Source organism: Balaenoptera physalus, assembly GCF_965194825.1.
Source record: "Balaenoptera physalus genome assembly, chromosome: 7".
Classification (NCBI taxonomy): Eukaryota; Metazoa; Chordata; class Mammalia; order Artiodactyla; family Balaenopteridae; genus Balaenoptera; species Balaenoptera physalus.
Window position 1 is genome coordinate 31,843,274 of NC_138886.1, and position 15,858 is coordinate 31,859,131.

At 41.0% G+C, this 15,858-nt stretch overlaps 1 protein-coding gene across 7 annotated transcripts in view; it reads right to left on the minus strand.

Moving 5' to 3' along the window:
- The window catches only part of INVS (inversin), a 156,367-nt gene that overhangs the window by 38,641 nt on the left and 101,868 nt on the right, over window positions 1-15,858 (minus strand). For all 7 annotated transcript variants that reach the window (XM_082468568.1, XM_082468569.1, XM_082468566.1 and 4 more), the window contains one exon: window positions 10,295-10,507. In XM_082468568.1, the coding sequence (XP_082324694.1) occupies window positions 10,295-10,507 (213 nt within the window). The remainder of the gene's footprint in view (window positions 1-10,294; window positions 10,508-15,858) is intronic.

A 15,858-nucleotide genomic window follows, 5' to 3' on the forward strand; every position in this document is an offset into this window, starting at 1 on the left:
ATGTGTAGGAGTTTGCCAGGCAGGTAGGTGGGAATGAGGAAGTTAGTCTGAGGGAGCAGTCTGGGCAAAGGAGAGAGTATGGAAAAACTGGGTCTGTTTTGCTTCTTCTGACCTTTAAATAATGCTTGCTATAAACAGCAGGTACCCAATACACATTTGCTGCTCAGGAAGAGAATTTGGTTGCCATTTAAGGGTGCAGTTTAAAGTAGAATAATTAGAGGTATAGTGAAGAGAACCCTGTACTGGGAAGTATAAGAATTCTTCTGGTCCTGCCTCTGCCAGTAACCACAAAAATACCTTGAATAAGTCACTTTCCTGCCAAAGACTCAGTTTCCCCAGGTCTAACACTCACATGATGGCTAATAATCCTGAATTGATTTAAGGGTCTGTTTGGAATGTCTTTATAAAATCGGGGCTGTGTTATGTAATGAGATGGAGAGATTTCTTTTATCGGAGTAGCTGGTATCAGGGTCCCTCTTAGTGGGGGATCTTGTTTAGACAAATACCTCAGTAAGCTTGGGGACAGGATTGAGGGCTAGTAGAAGGTGAGACCCTCAGGGCCTAGGTGGTGACTGGCTTGGGGCTCCAGAAAAGAGGCCTGCTCTGTCAGGACACAAAGAATTTGTTTGTAGCTCCTGACAGGGAGGGAAGAGATGAAAGAACAAGAGAGAAGGGAGGGGGAAGAAAGAGAAGGCAAAAGACTTGGTACTGCGTGGAGCAAGGGCGGGGCAGAGAATCGTCCAGGTGAGGGGACAGAAAAGGACTTTAGATCTGTGATCCGCACACCTTAATGAATGGACTCTCCTGAGATCTTACTAAAACCTAGGTTCTGATTTACTGGGGCTGGGGTGGGGCTCAAGAGTCTGCATTTCTACCAAGCACCCAGGTCATACAGGTGCTACTGGTCCTCTGGCCACACCCTGAGTAGCAAAGCTTAAGAGAATAGGAAAGTCTCGTGTGGCCTGTTAACTATGCCATTAGAGGATATGCAATGTGAGTCTCCTCAATGATACCAGCTTCTCGGAAGGCCTCCCATGCTCATACATGCTTTTTTATAGGCAACCTGACAAGTCGTAGGGCTACGGTCCCAGAAATGGGACCAAGAGCTGAGGCAGAGACCCCAAGCCCCCAAGAAGTCATAGAATTCAGATTTCCACAGACTGTGCAATCTGAAGCAAAGCTTATTTATATCTCAAGGAACAGGAAAGTCCCAGATGACAGATATCTGAGTCACACTTTAATATAAAGCCTTGTCAACTTAACTCCCCACCACCTTTAAAAAAAAAAATTTTATTTATTTATTTATTTTGGCTGTGCCGGGTCTTAGTTGTGGCACACGGGATCTTCATTGCAGCATGCGGGCTTCTTACTTGTGGCAATGTGGACTTCTCAGCTGCAGCATGCGGGCTCTGAGTTGCGGCGTGCATGTGGGATCTAGTTCTCCAACCAGGGATCGAACCCTGGCCCCCTGCATTGGGAGTACAGAGTCTTAACCACTGGACCACCAGGGAAGTCCCTTAACTCCCCTTCTGAAGGTCTTTCATCCTGTGTGGTGAAGCCCCTGATCTGGGGTCCAAGCTTGCCTCTCTGATAGGTTCCCACTGAGTGCAATCCCAGAGAAAGTGGTCAGATGGGTCGTGCTGACTGCTGTATAGCTCGAATGTTCTCATTTGACTCTGGCCTTGTTACAGGCTTTGCCAAATGCTGACACTTGTGTGCACTGCGTTGCAGTCGACAGGCGAGCTGGACAGCCTGTCATCTTCAGTGCCTGGGATTCATATGGATGCTAGCAAGTGCCATTTCAATGTGATCTGTCTGTGAGAAGGCTGCTTTTCAGAAGGTGGAAGCATCTGGGTGGCTGAGGTGCTGCTAATTGATCTAACAGCTGTGCTCCTGGCAGGCAGAGGGAGAGCTGCTCTTTTTACTAGCACTGATGAACAGAAGTGCTTTAAGAGAATATAGAATATATTGGTCCTTCAGACAGACAGGCATGTGGGGTTGCCTGGCTTGGCATTTGCATGGATATCATTGCCATCAAAAGAGGCTTTGAGGTGATAACCTAGACTTTGTTATTTGAGCAGTCATTTCTCCTTCTTTTAGGACACCAAACCCCTTTCCTTTTCAATTCCAAGAAGCCACTGTGCAATCAGCCCCTGGGCAAACCTTGTCACTGAAGACCTTTCTGGGCCTCCCACAAGGGCAGTCACAGGACAAACAGGGGATCTAGCCTTTTAGAGTGATCAAGATGGCCAGTAGGTAAGGGAGCTCTGCCTTCTGAAGACTTTTCTGGAGGGGGAGGTTTGCAAGGGGTTATTTTTTCATTTCAGTGGAACTCAGTAAGCAGATTCGGGAGAAAGAATGTAATCGTGAGAATATATAATTACACACTCAGCTGATGAATAGAAGTAAATTAATGTTTTTTAAAAATGGATGCATCTTGCATTAAAAAAATCTTCCAGGTGGCACACAGCCCACAAATGTGCAGATCTCCAGAGCTGTGGTTCTTGATGTAAAAGTAGTGATCACTGAGGAAAAGGGATTAGAACTGGGAATTATGCATAAGCTGCATCCTATTTTATCTGTACTGCTACCTTGAAACAAAAAGCAACCACACACACACACACACACACACACACACACACACACAGAGGATACAGCTCCTCAGAAAAGAATATGATCCTGTGTGTGTTTGTGTGTTTCCCTGGGGGAAAAGGTCCAGAACCACTGCTCACAATGTAAGAACTTGAAGGAATCTCACTTTAATGAGGGCAATGCACTTATTTGGTAGATAAGGAAACTGAGGCAGAGAGCTTAGTGACTTATCCAAGGTTACGTGCTAACAGCTTTCTATACACAGAGCTGAGCTGGAATTCAGCAGCTTTACTTCTTCCTGTAAAATTCATCTCACAAATCATTTTTAAAAATTTTACTCAGTCTTCTTCCATCATTTAAAAAAGTGAATTGGGTCATATGAAGAAAGTGGTAAGACTACATTAAAGTAACCATTAACAGCATTTCAAGCTAGCTTCTAGCATAGCTTTTAGTCCTGAACCCTTAGACTCAATAACTGTCCTAAAATTTAAGTGTTTTTTCTCCAACTAATTTATTACAGAATGTCAAAGATCTTTAATCTTCATGGTAGGCCATGCTATACACTTGACCTATTTTTGTAAAGTTTAGGAAACAAATACAAGAAAAAGAACCAATGTTATTCTACTTTACATGAAAATTTAAAGAGAAAAAAAATCCTGTCCATGACACAGCAAGTAATATTTTAGCAGGAAATTTATTAAGATAGCAGAATCTTAATGTATAAACTAGTCCCACATTTTCCTCCCCCCTTTTTTTTTTCTATTATCTTAAGGGAAATCAGCCAGACAACAGCTTTTGATGGGCTACCAATTAGTCTGGTTTGTACTGTCTCTTCTAGAGCAATTTTTGCAGCTCCCCAGAGGCTCACAGTATAAAAATGTAAGAAAGCCAACTGGGGATCAGATCTTTGACAACCTCTGCTTTGGGTCCTATGCACCACAGGGTAAAGAGGGTCTCCAAAGGATGGGCTGGAGGAACGGGGCTGTTTCACCCAGGGAAGAAAAGACCCAAGGCATACACTGCTGGTGCAAATCTCTGAAGGGCTGTTGTGGGTCAGAGATATACCCTGGAGCCCTCCCAAGCCAGATCTAAGACTCAAGAATGGGGACTTCTGCAAATGAGAAGCCTAGATAACCACTGCAAAAAAAAAGGCCAGTAAGAAACCAAGTGATCAAAAGATTGCTTGATGTGCAGAGAACCAGATCAAAGGCAGTAACTTCAAAGGCTTGAATGCTCCATGGCTTCAGCATCTCAGCACTGAAGGCGTCTGTCTGCACGATACGGCACAGACCTGCCTCTGGGCCTGGAAAGTTTAAGTCCTGGAAGTTGATGGATTTTTTTCCCTACCCCACTATGTGGCTTCCACAGAGAGTTTTAGTTGTCAATTTTTAACAAGAAGAAATTAATTCTGTCAGACACTGCAGAAATAAAGCAGGCTCATTCTCATTCATGAGTATTCAAGTTGCCATTGCCATGAATATAGGACTAAGAGAGGTTTGAGAGATGTGATTAAAATGGTTTCCACAGAAAAGGGAGGTTAAGTTAGTGTGTCCTGCTGTTGTACCGCTTTAACCCAGCTTTGCCCTAGTGCCATTCTTGTTCATCGTCCTGGTGTAGGCTTGGGGCCAACTAGTTTTCTTAACTTTCTCAAGGATATAGGAGGATACTGGTATGCTCTGCTATGTTAGCTTGGAGAATAATAAGAAGATTTTTATTGAACTATGTTGCAGAACTGGTTCTGGTGGCTTGGTACCACTCTCTTAACAATCACTGGAAATGACACGGCACAACTGAAAAAGCATTGAGTTAGGACAAAAGCTGACTTGGGGGCCTGGTGACTTTTGCCACCAACAATTACATGTTGCATATAAGTCAGGAAAAAGAAGCAAGGTTGTTCCATGCTGGCCTATCAGATGGTGCTGGCATCTGGAGAGAGCCTCTAGCATAAGCATGGCTGGAGGGCTGATTCCCCTGAACCAAGCAATGGTAGGAGCCCTGGCTTTGGGTAAGACTGAGATTCATGTGCCAACTCTCTCCCTTACTAGCTGTGTGATTTCAGGCAAGTTAATCTCTCTGTGTTATTTTCCCCTGCATGAAATGGGTTTAAGGATAGCTGCCCTGTCTACTTCATTGGGTTTTGTACAAATTTAATGTACAAGAATTCTGTAAGCTATAAAGTACTATATTAATATAAGTAATCATTATTACTTTTATTAACAGGTAAAGCTGTTAAGCTGCAACTGCATCTGGTTAGAAGTGAAGAAACCTGGGTGTGGCACGAGTGCCTTGCCATCTAAGAGCTACAGGGCTGGGCCTGTTGATATTTTCAGAAAATGCTCATTGTTGAAACCACACAAATCCTTTTTCTGTAGAAGCCATTTTAACCACATCTCTCAAGCCTCTCTTAGGTCTTGTATTCCTGGCAAATAGCAACTTGAGTGCTCATGGAATGGGAAAGAGGCTGCTTATTGCTACAATGTCTGATAGAATTAATTTCTTGGCAAAACTGGGCAAATACAACTCTCTGGAGAAGCCACATAGTGGGGTCTAATGTTCAAGTATATGCAGTGATAAACCTTATTGCTCTTAGGTTTCTTTTTAAAATCATAAACCTGTCAAATGGTGATTTGCTCATGATAAATATGGAGGGAGCTGGAAAACCAAATGCACAAATACAAGTGCCAGTGTGTGTTATGAGGATAAATGGTACATAAATGTGTTTGCTGCCTGAGTAAGGCAAACAAGTTACAGTGATTGGTCCACTTACAGAGACTGAAGGAGACCTCAGAGAGGACCTGGTCCAACCCTTCCATTTGACAGAGGGGGAAACTAAGGCCCAGAATGATGAACGACTTAGGTAAAGTCTTAGACCCACTGTAGGAGCAGTTACTGAACACATATTATTAAATACTTGCTATATATCAAGGGCTCTAAGGCACTAGAAGTATGGAGGTACATAATATAATCCCTGCTCTCCAGGAATTGACAATCTAGTGGGGAATCAGACCCATACTTCCTGCAGATAGTGAGTTCTAGATGTGATGCATGCTGAAATAGAGATATCTACCCAGAGCTAAGGGACGATGTGGGAGACTAATTAAACTAGAAGAGAAAAAAAGGCTACATAGAAATAATGTCAAAATGAGAAAGGAGGGATGTGAGAAAAGGTTATTTCAGGCAGATGGGAGGGCACAGCTCTCATAGAATCTTTGACTCTGAAGAGATCTGAGAGACCAGCTCTTCATATACTTTTTTAAATTCCTTATATATTATCCTGGAGAGATGACAATTCAGTTTCTGCTGGAACATTTCCAGTGAGAGGAAACTGATTACCTCACCAGACAGAAAAGGTTTAGCTCTAACCTTTTCAGGTGGTATTGCATTGTATGTGGGGGTCTGTCAGATTCTATCTCTTCATTGTCGCTGAAAAACAGGCTTAGTAATATTTGGTCTTTGACTTCCTCTCGAGGGAATGAGAAAATGTCACGCATTTTAGGACCTTTGACTTACAGACTGTTAGAGCTGGGAGGAACCTCAGATATCATTTAGTGCGATTTAAAAAAAAATTCTTTCTATGATTCACGAACCCTCTTACAGAATGTAATAAAAATCCAAAGATCCTCTCCCCCTCCACCAAATGCACATATGCTCATGACACACAAAATACTGCCTACAGTTTCAGGGCACTCATGGAGCCCCAAAGCTTGTCCTGGACTAAGAAATCTTTTCATTTGACTGACGAGAAACTGAGGCTCAGGGAAGTGGGAAGGTATGGAGTAGAACCATGGAAGTGGTTCCCCATGGATCAGACCACTGGATGAGCAGAAGACTCAGACCTATGGGTCAACCCTGAAGAAAGGCACTGACAAACTGAGCACGTCTGGGGAGCTGGCTGCAAGCGGATCTGCTACAAAGTGAGAAGGAGAGCTGGGGTATGAGTGCGAGTATCATGAGCACCTTCTTTAATTATCTGGAAGTTGGTTTATAGAAAAGGATTTAGACTTTTTCTCTTTTGCTTCAAGGGGCAGCTCAAGATCAAAAGGGAGAAAAGAACTTCTGCCAGACAGAACTGCCCACTAATGAAATGTGCTGCTTGAGAGGCACATACCGTGTCACTTGACTTTTTGGGGACACAGCACAACTTCCCATGCGAGGGACTTTGGCATTACAAGAGTTTGAAGTGGGTGACCCAAACTGGACTTGATTATGTAACTCTAAGAGTCATACTCAGTCTCATACACTAGCCAGAAGGAAGCTCAGGTCTCCCGAAAGCGTGGTGGTAAGTGAGGAAGTGGCGAAAGTTCAGGATGGCTGAGGCCTCAAATGTGAGGGGTGGCAGGGTGGGACTAATGGAGAGACATGAGACTTGGAGATATAAGCGGAAGTCAAATGTTGAAGGGTCTGATGTAGTATCACGGATGGTATTCAAGAATGATGGCCTCTATAGAGCAGTGGGGCAGAAGAACCAAAGCAAAGGACATTTCAGAAAGAGGAATTAGCAGAATCAGCGGCAGCAGCACTAGTAGGGAAATCAGGAGGCCAGGGGAGACAGGTTGTGGTGATGAGTTGTAGGTTTCACACAGTGAGCCTGAAGTGACAGTGACAACAGGACATGCAAATGGAAATGTCCAATGATCTGACATACTGGCAAGTAACAAGTGGAAATGCCCGGTAGGCAATGGATGATTTGGGATTAGAGTTCCAGGAGCTCAAGATGTGAGAGAGATGAAAGGGTTATCTACAGAGATGAAGTAATTTAAGTTTTCAGAGTAGATATGTTTTCAATGAAAAAAGTACAGCATGAATAGAAGTCTAAGGAGTTAGCCTGCAGTGCTGACCTCAGTGTGGAAATGGTATAATTAAGAAGATGTGAGAAGGGAGAGTTCAGGGACTTAGAGGAGATCTGAGATTAGAGAGTGAAATAAAAACCCGGGAAACAGGAAGCTTCAAGGAATAAGAGTGATCAACATAAACACAGTCTTATTTTCATGTGCCTTCAACTCTGTGCTTTGGCAGGTAAACTACAGTAATGTGCATTTTGGCAACCTCATAGGAGGTGCAGTATGGGTTGTAAAGTGCTTTTAAATGGATTATAGGTATTTCCTAAATAGTATTTTCTAAAAAAAAATGACTTAGAAAATATGACTAAAACTTCTCTCTCTCCCAATTTCTCTACCAGTAAAATAGTAATCCCGTTAAGTTTAATCAGTTTCTTCGACATCCTTACTTTAAGGAAGGTGATTTCTGCCATCGTAACGTGAGAAATAGGGAAAGGTACGTTGAGGCAACATGATGTGCCTGGGCCAATGAGGCAGCAGCAGCAAAGACTGAATTTAACATTCTGATTTCTGTTTCTTAAAACCAAATCTAAAACCAAAATTAAACACTGACTCAGATTTTCAGAAATAACTTTTGAGAAATAAAATTAATACAACTTAAATCAGTTACTTCTCCATTTAAATATTTCTCTTGGAGATCTATGCTACAATGTCTGTAGGAGGTGATGGTTAGGAAGTGTAAGAAACTTGTTCACTCCCAATAATGAGGACCAATAAAGGAAAGACTGTGACTGAGAAAAAGTACAGGAAATTTTCAGTTTCGGTAATTTCAATGATTATCACAGTAAGTACAGCTACCATTTAAAAGTGTTTTTAAAAATCAATTTCAGAAACTAAGAATTAAGAACGAAGAGGGCCTATCTTTCACAACACTGAAACTAATCAGGATAACAACTAAAAGGGTAGAAGGTGGGGGTTAGACTAGAAAGATGTCTCCTAAATCTCCTTGTCAGTCCAAACCCTCTGGGCTTGGAGTTACAAAAGGCCATGTTAGGGAAAAAATACTGCAAACCACTACTCTTTTTAAGCATGGCATTATGTGAAACCCCTTCCTCCGTATAGCTCTCCTGATAAATGTATTTTCAGTTCCCAGCGTACACTGACTTGGAACTCTTGGCCCCAGGCATACAGCCTCTGGGCAGCATCACTGGCAAAGGAGAGGAAGAGGAGGCTGAGGTCACTAACAATGAAGACAGGGGTTTCCACTGAGCTGGAGGGTGCCTAAAATCAGCTAGTCTAATTTGTCATGTTTTACAGATAGAGAAACTGAGGCCCAGAGAGAGAAATGCTGTGTTCAGTTCATCTTAAGTAAATATCAGATGCTGGATTTGAACCCAGGTCTCCTTTTCACTCAACCACAATCCTTCTATTCCACTGGAAAGGGAGTTTGGTGGGGAGGAGAACTCTGGGGCCCCTCTCTCCAGTAACAAAATAGAATGTGTTTGGATCAATACACTCTCTTTTGGGAACATACAAAGTCAGCCATGGTAGCTTTGTAGAGTCCCACCTCATATTCAGGTAGATATGACTTCAAAGTCGGAAAGTGGATTCTCACATATTAAACTTGAGTTTATAGAAACATCGGTAGTCGGAAATACAATATTCCTTCCCTTGCAGAGAATGTTTACTTGCAACTCAGGATAATCTGTCACATGTATTACCCACTTACAGTTGTCACTCACATGCAGAGAACTTTTATGAGAAGGCTGCAGAAGAGGCACGTAGAGGCTTTAGGTTAATACTGGATTCTTTGGTAAAAGTGAAAAGAGCCTTGTTATGAGAAGAGTGCAAAATAATACTTCCCAAGATATCAACTATTTCAGTAGCTTCAGAGTCGCAGAAAATGATGTGTTTCTGTCAATCTTGTCTTGAAGATTGACAAGATGGTTAGCATTCCAGCTCATAGTGGTATTCAACTTCTTACTAACATAGTTTATCTTGCCTTTTATTATTATTTTTAACTGTTATTTATTACACTTATGCTTCCTCCTTGTGGGCAAGATATGGTAGGATTCAAGAATTGGAAGGACTCAAGATTTGGAAACATTCAGGAAGTTATCCCTCAAGAATCTGCCTGTCATCCGTATCTTTCTCATCAGAGGTTTCGGTATTACACCTGCTAACGCAATACTCTCTTGCTATTTAAAATACCCAAAACAAGTATCAAAGAAAAGGAAAACCAAGGCATAATCTAGAATCAATTACTTATGGTAAAATAATCACAATGTATAATAGGCAAAATGACTATTTTGCACATTATATATCATTATCCAAAAAAGTATGAGGTCCTCGAAGCAAGTACTATTTTTTCCTTAGGCTCAAGCCAAGAGTTTTGTATGTGTAGTAAGAATTCAATCAATATTCCTTGAATAAATTACATTACTTAGTACAGATTTGTTAAGGAATAGGTGGGGGAAAGCAAGTTATTTATGCAAGTTGGTTGCTTCAATCAAATCAAAACTAGACTTAGTCTAGCCAAAGTAGGCTAGATATTGGCATGAGCTTCTTTTGGAAAGGTAGGAAAGGTGAGAGGACCAGTTATCCCTTCGTAGCTTACTGCAGGTAGCACCCCCATCCCCCAACTCCTTGCCATGGGTGGGTGTGACAGTGATTTGTTCCAGAGTTAGAAGGTCAAGGACTAACCTAGAGGAACAGCCACCAAGTAGAGATTAGGCCGTTATCCTTCCTGTTAGCCTCAGTCCTCTGAAGGGCTGGTGAGCAGAAGGGAGACGGTGACATGGGTACAAGGATCACAGCGATTTCAGATTCCCTCCTGAGTCTCTCTCCTGGCCACTCCCACCACCGTGCCCCATTCCACGTTGACTCTGAGTTGTGAGAACACAGTCCCTAGATCTCATACTTACTTGGCAGCAGCATCTTTTCTCAACTGTTCATGCTTCATGAGGAGATTTTTCCGGTCTCGGAAAGCTTTTCTGACCTTGTACCCTTTGTAGACAGCCTGGATTTTGAAGGCGGCGATGTCCTGTATGGCTGCGATGGACAGGGCGCCGTGCTCCAACATGAACTGGATCACTTCATGGCGCTCACCAAGCAAAGCGTAATCGAGGGGAGTGTACCTGAAGCAGGGAGATTTTTTTTTAAGTGTCAGAATGTAGTTCAGGGCACAGATAAACTGGCAATATTACGCAGCAGAAGGAAAACTCATTCTAAGATGTGGAAATGTTCCTCAGGCAAAGCTATCTTCTGTACTCCAGGACAGTTCCTTTCTTCTCTGATGCACACAAAACAAGGGTGAAGCTGGGGTCAGGTGCTTTGTGCTGCTGACCATGTCTATTCCTCAGTTTTGCTAACTTGCTCACAAATCAAACACATGATCACTTTTCTTCTTCCCCATGTTCCAAGTAATTCCTTGCTCCTATCTGGAAAAAGCACTGCAAATAATATTCTGTGAGATTCATAAGTTAGAGCCTGTGATTACTGATAGTTAATGCTTATGAAATGAAAAATATACCTCCAAATGGAGAGATTTAGTCTATGAAAAAGATGGCCCTTTAAATCACCACAGTAAGGATGGATTATTAAATAGAGTTGGGACAACTGGGCAACCGTCTGGAAAAAAAAAGATTCTTACATTTCACTCCAAAATGGATGAAGCAAAGATCTAAATATTAAAAAGAAAAAAAGAAATCATGAAAGTACTAGAAGAAATCATGGAAGATTTTTAAAAATATTGGAGTGAAAAGTTTTTTCCAAAAAAAGATACAAAAATTCAGAAACCTTAAGATTGATAAATCCAACTACATAAAAATAACAAATATTTATAAGGCAAAAACACCAATAACAAAGATAAAAGATAGTTCTTCAAACAGGAAATACTAGTGGCTCCTAACATATAAAAATATGTTCAACCTCACTCATTTAAGAGAAATACAATTTAAGACTAATATGAGTGAGCACTTTAATCTAATGATCAGCTTAGCAAAGATCAGAAAGTTTAATAACACACTCTGCTGGCGAGGGTGGAGGGAGACAGGCTCTCCATACGCTACCTTAATCTTTAGGGAGACACTTTGGCACGATATACAGGAATTATTCATGATCTGCCCTTGACATAGCCATTTCACTTGCAGGCATTTATCCTACAGATCTGCTCTCCTGTGTGAAATGCTGTATGTACGAGGATATTCATAGAAGCACAGAAACAACCTCAATTCCATCAACAGAGGACTGGCTAAATAAAGTACAGGCCATCCATGTAATAAAGTTATCTGCATAATGTGGCCATTATTGTGGTATATGCATATATAAGGAACAATTTCCAGGATGACTTGTTCAATGAAGGGAAAGAGAAAAAAATAAGAAACAGAGCAGTATTATGGTGTGCTCCACTGATACAAAAAGAACACATCCCTGTGTGCTTATCTATGTAAAATATATCTCTAGAAGTTTCCCAAGAAACTGGTGACAGTGATGTCTCTGGGGAGGAAGCTAGTTGTCTCAGAGACGGGGGTAAGTGGGACACTTAGTTTTACTAAATGCCCTTAAATTTTGTACAGTGTGCATACCTTTTTGATAAATATATTATTTAGAAAAGATGGGTATTAGTGTCATATAGTTACGTATTTGAATCTCAACTGACTACTTTCTAGATGTGTGATTTTAGGCAGATTCCTTTAAAAAATATATCTTCTCTTGGGACTTCTCTGGTGGTGCAGTGGTTAAGAATCTGCCTGTCAACACAGGGGACATGGATTCGAGCCCTGGTCCAGGAAGATCCCACATGCTGCAGAGCAACTAAGCCCATGCGCCACAACTACTGAGCCTGCGCTCTAGAGCCCGCGAGCCACAACTACTTAGCCCGCGTGCCACAACTACTGAAGCCCGCGCACCTATAGCCTGTGCTTCGCAACAAGAGAAGCCACTGCAATGAGAAGCCCGCTTACTGCAACAAAGAGTAGCCCCGATCGCTGCAACTAGAGAAAGCCCACGTGCAGCAATGAAGACCCAATGCAGCAAAAAAAGAAAAAAAAAAATCTTCTCTACTTTTGGAAATATAAAACAAATTGGATAAATACACAGAAGAAAGTAAGTCATCTATACTCCCACACTCAGAATTAACCACTGTTAATATCTTTGCAAGTATGCTTTCCTTTTTTAAAGAAAAATGATGACTTTGTGAAAATGACACATAGTTTAAGAATTCAAACAATGCAGAAAGTACAAAAATTTGAAGTAAACACCCCAAATTCTACCATCCAACAATGGTAATGATGGTTGTCACTTCCTAACCAACTTACTTGGTGTTTCTAAGCCGCGCTTTTCCTAATCACAGACTTGGCATGAAGAGAGAATGAAATAACCAATGTGAGGAAGACAGCAGTGTGCCTGGCAAGAAGGAAGCAGTTCATAAAAGTCAGCTGTGATTGTTGATATTACAGGACATACACTGCAGCACAGCTGGTGATAGCACAGTCACTTATCACTAATATTATTTGCATAGGACTGAAACTAGTACTTATGACTACTGAAAAACCACCCGATCGGATCCCTCTGGGTGACTGTTGCTGAGTTAGTGGGTCAGAGGTGTTGGGAGGAAATAATCAGTTGATTGGTGAGGTGGAAAAATGATGATTATATGGATGCATGATTAGACACAGAAAATCATCCAATTATTATAGAAAAGAAACTTGCTCTTCAAAACTCACCTAACAGTCACAGTAAGATATAAAAGGAAGAGGTTTTCAGTAAAAGCAAAGGGTGATTTGATCACTTTAGTAAGGAAACTATAAATTCAGAAGGAGGGCTTCCCTGGTGGCGCAGCGGTTGAGAATCTGCCTGCTAATGCAGGGGACACGGGTTCGCGCCCTGGTCTGGGAAGATCCCACATGCCGCGGAGCAACTGGGCCCGTGAGCCACAATTACTGAGCCTGCGCATCTGGAGCCTGTGCTCCGCAGCAAGAGAGGCCACGATAGTGAGAGGCCCGCGCACCGCGATGAAGAGTGGCCCCCGCTTGCCGCAACTAGAGAAAGCCCTAGCACAGAAACGAAGACCCAACATAGCAATCAATCCATCAATCAATCAATCAATAAAAAAATAAATCTTTAAAAAAAAAAAAAAAAAAATTCAGAAGGAAGTCCTAAATGCTAAAATTAAGGAACCTCCATTATAGGACAGCTTGATCTGCCACTACTGTTCAGAAACCAGAAGGCCATAAAGTAGAGGTGCCTATATAAACTTTAAAACATTATTTATACGTAAATAGCATTTTGTAAATTCAGAAGAACTTTCACAAATTTCACTATATAGTCTATCAATAAAATGCCTTTCAGGGGCTTCCCTGGTGGTGCGGTGGATAAGAATCGACCTGCCGATGCAGAGGACACAGGTTCGATCCCTGGTGTGGGAAGATCCCACATGCCGCGGAGCAACTAAGCCTGTGCACCACAACTAGTGAGCCTGTGCGCCACAACTACTGAAGCCCGCGTGCCTAGAGCCCGTGCTCCACAACAAGACAAGCCACCACAATGAGAAGCCCGCTCACCGTAATGAAGAGTAGCCCCCGCTCGCTGCAACTAGAGAAAGCCTGTGTGTGGCAACAAAGACCCAACACAGCCAAAAAAAAAAAAAAAAAAAAAAAAATGCCTTTCATGACTGTACTTTCCCCAATAGAAAAAAATCATCAGAGTCATAGAACCACACAAGAGTAGAGCTGAATTGAATTTCAGAGGTTTAGTTTAACACCTTCATTTCATAAATGAATAAACAGATTCAGAAAGATTAAGCAACTTACTGAAGGTTAAGTTACTAGTTACCTGCAAAATCTAGATGACTAAAATCACGTGACTCCCTGTTCAGTAATCCTTCCATAATTCATCTATCAATTATTGAATATATATGTCTTATATAGAATGAAACTGCTTCTAAATCAACATGCAAATAACGTATGTGTTTTTAGTAAGCTTGATCATTTTTTCTATAATTACTAATATATAGTGTCTTTCACATAGTATACAAACAGTATTATCAAAATACAGCTTATGAAAATGAGGCCCAAATTATGCATTTACTTACAAATATGACAAAAAGAAATGACATGGGCATAATATACCCTAAAGAATGCTGAACTGGAAGTCAGCAGACCTGTGTGACCCTGGGCATTCTCTTCACTTCTCTGAGCTTCTATTTCCTCATCTGTAAAAGGTGAAAGGAAGGGGAGAAGAAGAACTAGATCTCTCAGGCTGCTTGTGGATGGAAAGTTGCATTTCAAATATGTTAAATATTTTTATTGCAAAAAAATTATATTTTTATTATGAGAAAATTCAAGCACAAACAAAAGAGAATAGCATAATAATGCTTTATATTCTCATTACCCAAATTTAATAATTAGCAAAACTTTTGCCGTATTTGCTTCATCTATCCCCTTCCTTTTTATTTTTGCTCAAGTATTTTAAAGCAAATTCCAGGGAAATTCCCTGGCGGACATGGTGCTTTCACTACCAGATCCTGCAAGCCGAGCAGCGTGGCAAATAAATAAATAAATAAGCAAACAAACAAATAAATAAAGCAAATCCCAGAGCTCCTATCATTTAATCTCTCTGCATTTTAGATTCATCTATAAACAATGTGAACATAACCACAATGTCATTGTATTAACAAAATTAACAGGAATTCCTTAGTAAGATCTAATGCCCACTCTAAATACATGTTCTCCTGATTTTCTCAAAAATGTCTTTTTTTTTTTTTTAACAATTAGTTTATTCAAATTACAATTCTCAGTCAATTTTTGATTCAGGGAGATACAATCCAAATATCTAGCAAGGTTTAAGATTGACATCTATACCTAGTGTTTAAGCAACTGACCATATTGTGATTATTACGATTGAATTTTTCTTCATCCCAGACTCAATTTAGAAACACTCTAGTGCTGTGAATACTCCCGTCTATGTCAGAGTATGGCTGTCAGATAGTTATTGACTGAAAATCAGCAGTAGTTGGCAAAAATTATGTCTATACAGTGCACATCAAGTGGTTTGTGTCAATGCATGTGAAGTAAAAATTAGCACTACATTGATGGTAACCAGTCAAGAAACAATGTAGATAAGGACAAGAGACAAGATTCAACTGGACTTGCCATGTGGGAATGGTCTGATGGAATGAGTAGAATGCCTAAACTGGAATGTCAATAAACATAAAAGGCAGTGCCAAGTCCCGACATTTGTACATCAAGGTGCATGGCTGATGAAACATTAAAGGAGACTGGGATATTGCCACTGTCTCTTTTTATCTGTAGACTGGCAAGTACACTTAGGAGGATCTTTCCTTTGGTCTTTTGGTCTGTAATTAACATGTTTACTCCAGCAGGCAGTAAGCACCTTAATTCACATGTTTACTTAGGTCTGAAATTCAAGGGTTAGCATATAAATGGAAATTGAATTACAAAATATTACTTTTTTTTATTGTTTCCTA